Here is an 11,355-nt window from a genome sequence, read left to right as displayed (position 1 = left end):
TCTTGGCATGAAAATAAATTCTTTGTGGGTTTTGTGGGTGGAGTGAGATACTTCATATCCAGACCTGCAGAGGAAACTTTCTCCTAAATCCAGTAAAACTGTTTTCCCCTCCTCCATGAAAACAAAGGGAAGGTACAAGCTTTCAGCAGACAGTCGCTGTTGTAACACAACACCGTCAACAACGTTGGTCAGCAGAACCTCCTAAACTTTGATTTAAATCTTATTAATGACAGGAACTGTTCTTCCATCTCCAAGGTAAGGCTGAGCTTTAAATTCTTCTATGTTTATCTAAATCTGTGTTTTCAGTAGTTTAATGTTCTAGGGATAAATACACCGAGGGAGAATTGCTGATCCTTTATTCACACTGATGAAACTTTTCTCTAAGTGCAGATGTTGTGTTTTTTAAGATCAATAAATATTTTGTCCAAGTAATAGTCACAGGAGCCGTGGATGAGAAAAGCAAAAATATTTTTTGTTATTTTGAGTTTATTGCAAAACCCGAGATCAATTCATCAGGAAGTCCCAGGATGATCGGATCTGCTCTGAAATTCTCCTGCATGCCCCTCCCACATTTCAAGTTTGTTCCTCAACAATTTCCCATCATGTTTCGGCTTTTTGAATTCCCATTATTTTCTATTTTCAGCTTTCTTAACTCCACTTATTTATTATTATCCCATTATTGGCTTATTTTCATCCTCACCTCTTCTAGCATATTAAACCCTTGGATGATGTGTTTATCATGTCTAAGTGTTTTCCTCTTTTCCCCCTCATCTCTTTTCTCTTTTATACATATCATAATCTCTTTCCATGCAACATGAAAGAGGCCATGCCCTGATCATTTGTTACACTGGGTATTTATAATCCTGATTAAAACACAAAACAAAAATAGAACAAAGTGCAGTTCTGTCCCTCTAAACAACCTCTGGTCACAGTTCCAGTGAACATGTCCACCACCACGTCTGTTTTCCATTATGTTCAGGTTTCGGCTATTTCTGAATTATTTAATATTATCCCATTATTGGCTTATTTTCATCCTCATTTCTTCTAGCATATTAAACCCCAAAGCCCCCACCCCTTTCCCCACCCCCTGAGCGGACTTTCAATGGACAATCTCCCATTTTTGGACGACTGTTTCTCATGGGTAAGTGTTTGTCCTCTTTTCCTTCTATCTCTTTTCTCATTTATTCGTAATATAATCTCTTTAATTCATTCTGTATCTGTGTATTGATATTTGTGTATTCATATTGATTAAGACTTAATTAAGACTTAATCAATACCTTCCATTTATTACTATTTTAGAGTTAGACTGTGTTACTGAGTGACTGTCACATGTATTATGTTATATTTTGCTCATTCTTTGTGTGTTGTTTGTGAGTTATTATATAATATATATATATATATATATATATATATAAATATGTCCCATTGTTTGTCTGCTTCCAGCTCTATCACTGGATCATCTTCACCTTGTGGGCTCCATCAGTCTAATGTTGGATGCTACCTACATCACCAGCTGGCTCACCTAGCCATAGACCTAACAACCCCAGGTCTGTTCTTCTCACACTCCCCCCTCCTCCATTTTACCACATCCTTCCAGCTGTGAACAAAGTCCATGCTTCTTCTCAGACTGATATAGACTCCACCTGTGACAATAATAAAGGCTTCTTCTTATCTAAAGTAGATAAATTTTACGTGTTTCTATAAAAGCTGCCGACTTCCTTGTTCTTCCATAGAGTATTGTGTACATGGAGAAATAAACATGGTTGTATTCACTTTATTTGCAAAACAGTGCTGTTTATTTATTTTTTTTATTTGATTGTGTTTAATTTTACTCACTAAAAGCTCCTCTGATATTTATTTCTAACATTTTGCTAGATGAATGTGTGACTGCTTTAGAGGATTCAGCACAAACATTCTTAATTCCTTAATGATAAAATGATAGATTTACTCAATAAATAATAACAGATAGATATTCTACACTACAACACTGCAGTGTTAAACAATGTTCACTGTTTATTTAATCTAATATATGATTAGTGGATGAAATGTGAAATGTTGTGTCCGTTCCCAAGTAATAAATCATCAGTCAGAAGAACATTAGTTAAAGCAGTTTTGTTAACAGCTGTGTGTGAAATCAGTCAGCTGTACTGTTTTGTTTATAACGTGTCTCTGTCTCAGAAAATCTACAAAAACTCCACAAGCGTCTTACGGTCATCATGTCCCTCCTTTATATTTCCATCTTATGGGTCACTGCCTGTGTGGGTGAGTGACCAGGTTCTACAACACCAACAAGATATAAGAGTCTTTCCATTAAATAAAATATAATAAAAATGTTTTGTAAAATGCTACAAATCCTGTATATTGTAATGTTTCCCCCCACAGACAGTGCAGAATCTCTGGTTACTGTATCAGCTCCAGTGGGTTCCACAGTCCTCCTGCCATGTAAACTGACTGAAGTCTTCAACCAAACATCACTTATTCAGTGGAAGATCAACAACAAAGATCCTGTGTTTGAGAGAAGCAGTGCTGGTACGAGTTCAGGTTCAGGATATGAAGGCCGTGTGGATATTCCTCTGGATGAACTACATAAAGGAAACTGTTCCCTGGTGTTGAAGAACGTCAGAATCACTGATGACCATTTATACAAAACCTTTACAGTGGAACATGTGGACAGTACTAACCCTACAGAGGCTAAAGAAATCGCCAGGGTTAGACTCTCAGTCGATGGTAAGTAAAGTGTTCAGTGTAAAATATTGACTAATTCTAGAAGTCACAGTATATCAGATAACAGAGCTGGAAATAAGGAACAATAACAACATCTATTTTAGAGACGCATCAATACATTAATCAGAGTTAACAGATGATGTGTTAGAAAAATACACAAATACAGACATAAATAAAAGGCACATTATTCTTGTCAGAAAGGTTCAGAGGTCATCTAGTTGAGGTTAAAGGTCCATCAGGTCTGAGATCCTGCAGCAACAGTTTACACACACGAGCAGGAGGTTTTTACTTTCATGTGGATGTGAGGAAGTGATCAGATATGAAGCTCACAGGACAACCAAAGCAATCAGTTTCTATAAAATAAATAAAAACATAAAGTTCCTAACATCAGATCATTTCCTAAAAGGTTTTTCTGTGTCTCTTCAGTCCTTCAGTTATCAGCTCGAGTGGGTTCCACAGCTGTCCTGCCGTGTGAATGGAGCCATCTGTCCATCCAGACGCCTCATGTTGAGTGGTTCATCGATTCTGAGACTGTGTTTGAGAGAAAGGGTAAAGAGTCATTTCCGGGTGAAGGATATGAGGGCCGTGTGGACGTTCCTGAGGACGAGCTGCTTAAAGGAAACTGTTCCCTGGTGTTGAAGAACGTCAGTGTTACTGATGCAGGAAACTACAGCAGCTCCATGCTAGTGAAAGACACACAGGAACCTGTCTTGGTCCAGAAGATTAAACTGTCAGTTGATGGTAAGTGGATTAGTCTCAGACGATACTGAGTACAACACATATCAGTACACAAAGTTTAAAATATCTGGAAAGTTCCTGCACTCACTTGAGCAGCATGTTTCCTGTAGATGTCCGTGTTTCTCAGTCCTGGTTGAGAGAGCACTACACAGTTTAATGTTTCCACAGATAATTCTAAAGCTTTTCATGGCTGTGTTAGACTGAGTGAGGAGAACACACACCTCCTGTCCTGCATTTCACTACTGTTTCAGCTCACACTCATCAACTTCCTCTTACTAATTAAGACTCAATCCTCATCTAAGAGCCATGTGAGCTGATAAAGTACTGAAATGGTTCTTAACCCTGTAACTCTGAGAAATCTGATCTCTATTAGTGATGATCTGATCAGGACTGAATGACGTTGTCTAGTGTTGGTGTTGAAGTTGATCCAGACACATTCTGATGGATCAGGATTAACTATTCTAAGTTTAACCCACATTCACACAGATAGACACACATGATGTAAAGGATTTAGGGGGAAATTATCTCAAACTAGACCTGATATATGGTTTAGAATTTAAACCAGTCTTTATCTACATGGTGTCATCAGACTTTAATGGTTTTTAATGTAAATAAATGTAGTTAAGCTGAAGTCAGTGACAGATGAATAGAGTTTAAGAAATGAGATGTAAATGTTAATACTCTGTCAGAGGAGTGTGTATTAGTTGGTTATACAGAACACAGAGGTACACAGTAGAAGAGAAATAATTGCTAGGTGAAGAGATGGGACTATTGATTGTGGTGAACATACAGAGGATCAGAAGCAGGTCTCCATTTAATACATTAATGTTCATGAGGCTGAATCAGGATCTAAAAAGATCAGAAGTTCATCATCTGACTGTTCATTACACAGACTAGTGACTAAATCATCAATAATCAGTTATTAACAGTTATAAACACTTCCAGTGGGTAAAATATCAACTACATCACTTGCTTATTCCTTACAGTGTCCCACAAACTGCTGCTCTTACTTCTGCTAAATTTTAATCCTTTTTCAGTGATGTTATATGACAGCATTCATCTCTAAACTCATCATTATTCCTCTCTCTGTGTAATGATGACCCTGAGCAGAATGTCCAGAATCCATGAGCAGTGTTATTGAACACACAGAGTAAAGAATTCCAAAACATAATCCAACAATCATAAACAAGCAAACAGGCAGTAAATAATCCAAACACTGAGGATCAGTCCGACCGGCAAACAAGTCCAAATACTGCAAATTTCTAATAGAAAATATGGTCAAAGAGAAATAATATAAAGTGTTTCTACACAAAACACACAGACCACAGAAGATCAACAGACTTGGTCTGGTGCAAAGGAACAAGAACTCAGACACACCTCTTCTTCATGTACACTATATTGCCAAAAGTATTCGCTCACCTGCCTTGACTCGCATATGAGCTTAAGTGACATCCCATTCCTAATCCATAGGGTTCAATATGACGTCGGTCCACCCTTTGCAGCTATAACAGCTTCAACTCTTCTGGGAAGGCTGTCCACAAGGTTTAGGAGTGTGTTTATGGGAATTTTTGACCATTCTTCCAGAAGCGCATTTGTGAGGTCACACACTGATGTTGGACGAGAAGGCCTGGCTCTCAGTCTCCGCTCTAATTCATCCCAAAGGTGTTCTATGGGGTTGAGGTCAGGACTCTGTGCAGGCCAGTCAAGTTCATCCACACCAGACTCTGTCATCCATGTCTTTATGGACCTTGCTTTGGTCACTGGTGCACAGTCATGTTGGAAGAGGAAGGGGCCAGCTCCAAACTGTTCCCACAAAGTTGGGAGCATGGAATTGTCCAAAATGTCTTGATATGCTGAAGCATTCAGAGTTCCTTTCACTGGAACTAAGGGGCCAAGCCCAGCTCCTGAAAAACAACCCCACACCATAATCCCCCCTCCACCAAACTTTACACTTGGCACAATGCAGTCAGACAAGTACCGTTCTCCTGGCAACCGCCAAACCCAGACTCGTCCATCAGATTGCCAGATGGAGAAGCGCGATTGGTCACTCCAGAGAACGCGTCTCCACTGCTCTAGAGTCCAGTGGCGGCGTGCTTTACACCACTGCATCCGACGCTTTGCATTGCACTTGGTGATGTATGGCTTGGATGCAGCTGCTCGGCCATGGAAACCCATTCCATGAAGCTCTCTGCGCACTGTTCTTGAGCTAATCTGAAGGCCACATGAAGTTTGGAGGTCTGTAGCGATTGACTCTGCAGAAAGTTGGTGACCTCTTCGCACTATGCGCCTCAGCATCTGCTGACCCCGCTCCGTCAGTTTACGTGGCCTACCACTTCGTGGCTGAGTTGCTGTCGTTCCCAAACACTTCCACGTTCTTATAATACAGCTGACAGTTGACTGTGGAATATTTAGGAGCGAGGAAATTTCACGACTGGATTTGTTGCACAGGTGGCATCCTATCACAGTTCCACGCTGGAATTCACTGAGCTCCTGAGAGCGACCCATTCTTTCACAAATGTTTGTAAAAACAGTCTGCATGCCTAGGTGCTTGATTTTATACACCTGTGGCCATGGAAGTGATTAGAACACCTGATTCTGATTATTTGGATGGGTGAGCGAATACTTTTGGCAATATAGTGTATTTATTGGCGACTTAGAGGGTAAATTTTCACCTACTGGATTGGAGTGTAGAGCGCAAAATGGTAGGGAATTGGAGAAACAACATGGGAGGCATAATAATAATAATAATAATAATAATAATAATAATAATAATACCAACAAGCAGCTTTATAAAAGTAGAGAAACAGAGAAAGGGGGAAAAATATTAAATTAAATTATTCAACTATTTTATCCCTAATGAGAAGCCTGAGGTGACGGTGGTGAGAAAAAACTCCCTGAGATGATCTGAGAAAAAAACCTTGAGAGGAACCAGACTCAGAATGGAACCTCATCCTCATTTGGGTGACACTAAACAGGAAATGATGTAAATGTAAATAATGTCCTATCTATTAGGATTAATAATAATAATAATAATAATAATAATAATAATAATAATAATAATACTGTAGTACTATTTATATGGTAGGTGGTACTTTAGTGGTTGAGGTGTTGGACTGCTGATCAGAAGCTTGTGAATCTGAATCCCAGGTCTACCAAGCTGTCACTGCTGAGCCCCTGAGCAAGGCCCTTAACCCTCAACTGCTCAGCTTTATAAAATGAGATAAATTTACTCTGGATAAGGGCGTCTGCCAAATGACAGAAATGTAAATGTAAATATAGTACTGTGTCCTAAATTCTTTTATTTAATCTTATTTCTTTTAAATAATTTATTACTTTATGATAAATTCTTCACTGCTTTGGGCTGTTTCCTAGCAGAACCTGGAGAGACAAACTATTTATTGAGTACATGTTCTACTGTTTCTTCTTGTGCACATTTATCATAATTCCCAGTTTCATGTTTCCCTATTCTGTACAGACTCTTATTTAAGTAACAGTGTCCAATGTGGCTGCCACATTCTTGAAATTATAACATCACCTTTCCTGATGCCGAATTTATTCCTTTCTGACCAACATTTTTCTGAATGTATTCCTTTAATTCTGGTGTCCCACTCCTTCTGCCACTTCTTTCTTATTTCTTTTGCTATAATCCCTTTTACTTCCTTTTTATGTAAAGGTACATGTATGTCAGTTTGTGCATGATTCAAAGCCTGCTTGGCCAGAAGGTCTGCCTCCTCATTTCCTATTAAACCTCTATGTGAAGAAACCCATAAAAAAGTTAACTTTAATTCCATACTGACTTGTTCTAAAAGGGGTTTGCAATGCTTAGTCAACCAAGTCTTGTCTTGCTGAAAATTTACCACATGATAAACCGCTTTAAACTGAAAATAAGTCAGTACAAATCACTGACCTAATCGGCTGTACTCCTTCTAATCACTGAAGTGCTAGATATATTGCTGTTAGCTCAGATGAAAACATAGAAATATGATCAGATGAAAACTGATGCTGCTGTATGTCCAGTGTCTGGATCATTAGAGCTATCTGTATATATTTTCACTACTCTGTAATATGTGTGATCAATGTACTGTTAAACTCTACATCATGTTCTATTCCTCGTTCTGTGTTACGACCCAGTCTAGAGTTCAGACGCACAGTGTGAGAAACGGCACAGGGTTTTATATATAGGAGATGGAACAGACATGAATATGATGCCCCAGAGGTAGGAGTAATGACACACAACACAGCAGTGAAATAAGGTGGATATATTATAATGTAGTGATGTATACAACACAGTGAACCGGGGAAGACTTCAGGCTGGACCAAGGCCAAAATAACAAACAGAAACACTCAGGATTAGTGACTAACTAACTAACTAACTAACTAACTAACCTACACAAAGAAAAAAATTAACAAAAAGATAGTTACCTTCCCTAACCTCCCTTACCAAGAAAAACAGAGACAAAAATGGCAGTCACACCCCTACTACCAGATATACATATACAATGCAGCAATATTTACATTAACAGGGAAAGAGTTTATACAAATAAGGCGGCTGAAACTAAAACAGGGCAGACTCAAAGTCAAGGCAAGCAACGATCAGAACCAGACTGACAGAAGCAAAAACACAACACGGAACAACACACAACATAACCACCAGAGACGAAATGAGTAGTGAAGCTTCTGGTACTGGCTTCCATCCAAGCTTTATAGGGTCACCATTACTGATTAGTGGTGGTAGTAACTGGATCCTCAGGAAAGCCCAGGATGGAGTATGGGGTGGACCAACCTGAAGAAGTAAGCACAAAACACAGGACAGGACACACAGGACAGGACAGGACACACAGGACAGGACACACAGGACAGGACACGCAGGACAGGACACACAGGACAGAACACACAGGACAGGACATGCAGGACAGGACATGCAGGACAGGACACACAGGACAGAACACACAGGACAGGACACACAGGACAGAACACACAGGACAGGACACGCAGGACAGGACACGCAGGACAGGACACACAGGACAGGACACACAGGACAGGACAGATAGGACAGGACACACAGGACAGGACACGCAGGACAGAACACACAGGACAGGACACGCAGGACAGGACACGCAGGACAGGACACACAGGACAGAACACACAGGAAAGGACACACAGGACAGGACACATAGGACAGGACACGCAGGACAGAACACGCAGGACAGGACACACAGGACAGAACACACAGGACAGGACACGCAGGACAGGACACACAGGACAGGACACACAGGACAGGACACGCAGGACAGGACACACAGGACAGAACACACAGGACAGGACACACAGGACAGGACACGCAGGACAGGACACACAGGACAGGACACATAGGACAGAACACACAGGACAGGACACGCAGGACAGAACACACAGGACAGGACAGGACACATAGGACAGAACACGCAGGACAGGACACGCAGGACAGAACACGCAGGACAGGACACAGTATTTCAGTTTTTCAACACACTGTTTTTCATCATGTAACTGAATGTCTGCTGAAGGCATAGGGAGGAGGCAGGGAGGTATTGCTGACAAAGCCACTGGAGGGGCATTATCTTTATTACATAAGCCCATAGTCTGTGCCCCTTATTATGTGTCTTATTTTTTTTACACTCATATCCCTAGCTATCCTTCATGACTTTGTTAACTAGATGATTGTCCAGCTGACCTTTAAGCTTAATCCAGTACCTCATGTTTAGCTTTAGCCTCCTAAATTCGAGTGGCATTTCACCCATTTCGACCTTATTCCTCCACAACATATTCTCAGTGCTTATGATTGCACTGACCCCACCTTTAAAAGTTGTGTTTTAGCTGCACCATACTACTAGCCACTACTATAGCTGCTCTTATCAGTGCACAGTATACACTCTCGAGGCATGCTCCCCATTCATCTCCTACCAAACAGTACATTCAGTGATTTTATACATTTGTCTATAAGTTTCTGGATATGTACTTAAAGTTAATTTTGAATCTATTCCCAGAAATCTGACCACTGACACTTTTTTGTCTGTGCATTTTAATACTTACTGTTGGATTTGTTTTGCTTTTTGTAAAGCAGAAACCCCATTCTACTTTGGACTGCTAACACTTTCTTGCTGCGTTCCATTATCTACAGAATATGTCTGTGAGAATGCAAATCCTACTGTTACTTGTATAGTTCTTTTAAACAAGAACTTCATGATCCAGTTATACATCCTTCCATTTACAGTTACATTTCATTTACATTTCTGGCATTTGGCAGACGCTCTTATCCAGAGCGACGTACAAAAGTGCTTTAAAGTCTCTATCAGTGTATACATTAACACTGGTTCAATAGGTCACAGACTTAGGATACCATCAGCCTAAAAACTGAGGGATTTTTTGTTGTTATTGTTGTTTTTTAAATAAAGAAAATGTAAATTTAACATACAGTATAACAATACATAAAAACAGAAATATAAGAGCTAGTTTAAGTGTTTTAGGAAGAGGTAGGTCTTCAGTCTTTGCCTGAAGACAGTGGAGACTCAGCTGTACGGACATCTAGGGGAAGTTCATTCCACCACATCAGTGCCAGAACAGAAAAGAGTCTAGATGAATACCTACCTTTTACCCTGAAAATAACTCATGCAGCAGCATTTTGGATCATTTTCAGTGGACGAATTGCATTCAGAGGAAGACCTGCCAATAAAGTGTTGCAGTAGTCCAGTCTCGAAATGACCAGAGACTGAACAAGCACTTGAGTAGCCTGTGTGGATAGGAATGGTCGAATCCTTCTAATGTTGTACAGAAGAAACCGACATAAACATGTCACATTAGCAACATGGGAGGAAAAGGACAGTTGATTGTCCATGGTTACCCCAAGGTTACCCCAAACTATCACTTCCTTGTTCACTTGAGTCTTTCTTATTTCATTCTCCAAGCAGATCACAGAATCCGTAGTGTTTCACCCATTCCAGAAACCACTTTGACATGCAGAAAAAAGGTTTCTTTTCTCAATAACATGTACTACTCTGTTCATGACCATAAGCGACATCACTTTGCACTGATTTGATGTTAATGCAATCGGTCTGTTAGTAGATGGCAAATGATTCTTGCCAGGCTTTGGCATTTTAACCCCATTCTTTCAGTCTGCAGGCAGCTTCCCTGATTCCCACACCTTGTTAAAGAGACTCAGAATGATATGTAAAGATTTTCTTGAAAGGTGTTGAACCATGTCATAGCAAATCTCATCTTTACCTGGGGAGGTTTGTTTAATTCCTGCAAGAATTTTTTTCAATTCAAATAGAATAATCTGCATCTGACGTCCATCACGATGGTCTATGTTCATCTCATATTTGAGGGTTCTTGCTCAGTTCCTGATCTCTATACCTCTTCATTTCTACTGATATGTTTTCATTATTTTGCACTTTAGCAAATGTTTCTGCTAGCAACGCTGCTTTTCCGCTGTCAGATATTACAAGTCTGTCATTACATACTAAAACAGGAATATTACTATTTCTTTGTTTCCCACCCATCCTTCTTATCATACTCTATACATCATTAATTTCAGTGCCCTCATCAATATTATTACAAAATGCTCTCCAACAGTTTCTCTTAGCTGTACTGTATGTTTATAATGAAGTCATTAAATATAAAATAACTTCTTACTATCTTAAATGCTTCATTTCTTTTTGTAATTGCTTCTTTACATTCCTCATTCTACCATGGGACAACTTTCTTACTTCTACCTGACCTCATCTTACTAATCTTACTAATAACTTCATCAGCTGTGTTCCTAATGTTTCACTTATCATATAATTAAGAGTTTCTACCTCATCTTTAATTTATTTCAGCCATTTTGCTTTCACAATTCCTTATTTTTGACACAGTTGG

At 39.6% G+C, this 11,355-nt stretch overlaps 1 protein-coding gene across 1 annotated transcript in view; it reads left to right on the top strand.

Annotated features, from left to right (window-relative positions):
• The first annotated feature begins 1,102 nt into the window (after window positions 1-1,102).
• The window catches only part of LOC131365002 (uncharacterized), a 27,935-nt gene continuing 17,682 nt past the window's right edge, over window positions 1,103-11,355 (top strand). Inside the window, exons 1-5 of the mRNA XM_058408554.1 lie at window positions 1,103-1,141; window positions 1,444-1,547; window positions 2,179-2,262; window positions 2,383-2,727; window positions 3,151-3,465. Of these exons, the coding sequence (XP_058264537.1) occupies window positions 2,217-2,262; window positions 2,383-2,727; window positions 3,151-3,465 (706 nt within the window). The 5' untranslated portion in view covers window positions 1,103-1,141; window positions 1,444-1,547; window positions 2,179-2,216. The remainder of the gene's footprint in view (window positions 1,142-1,443; window positions 1,548-2,178; window positions 2,263-2,382; window positions 2,728-3,150; window positions 3,466-11,355) is intronic.

The sequence above is a fragment of the Hemibagrus wyckioides genome, linkage group LG14 (genome assembly GCF_019097595.1).
Source record: "Hemibagrus wyckioides isolate EC202008001 linkage group LG14, SWU_Hwy_1.0, whole genome shotgun sequence".
Taxonomy (NCBI): Eukaryota; Metazoa; Chordata; class Actinopteri; order Siluriformes; family Bagridae; genus Hemibagrus; species Hemibagrus wyckioides.
Note: the sequence above shows the minus strand (reverse complement) of the source record. Positions and strands in the feature narration are given on the sequence as shown.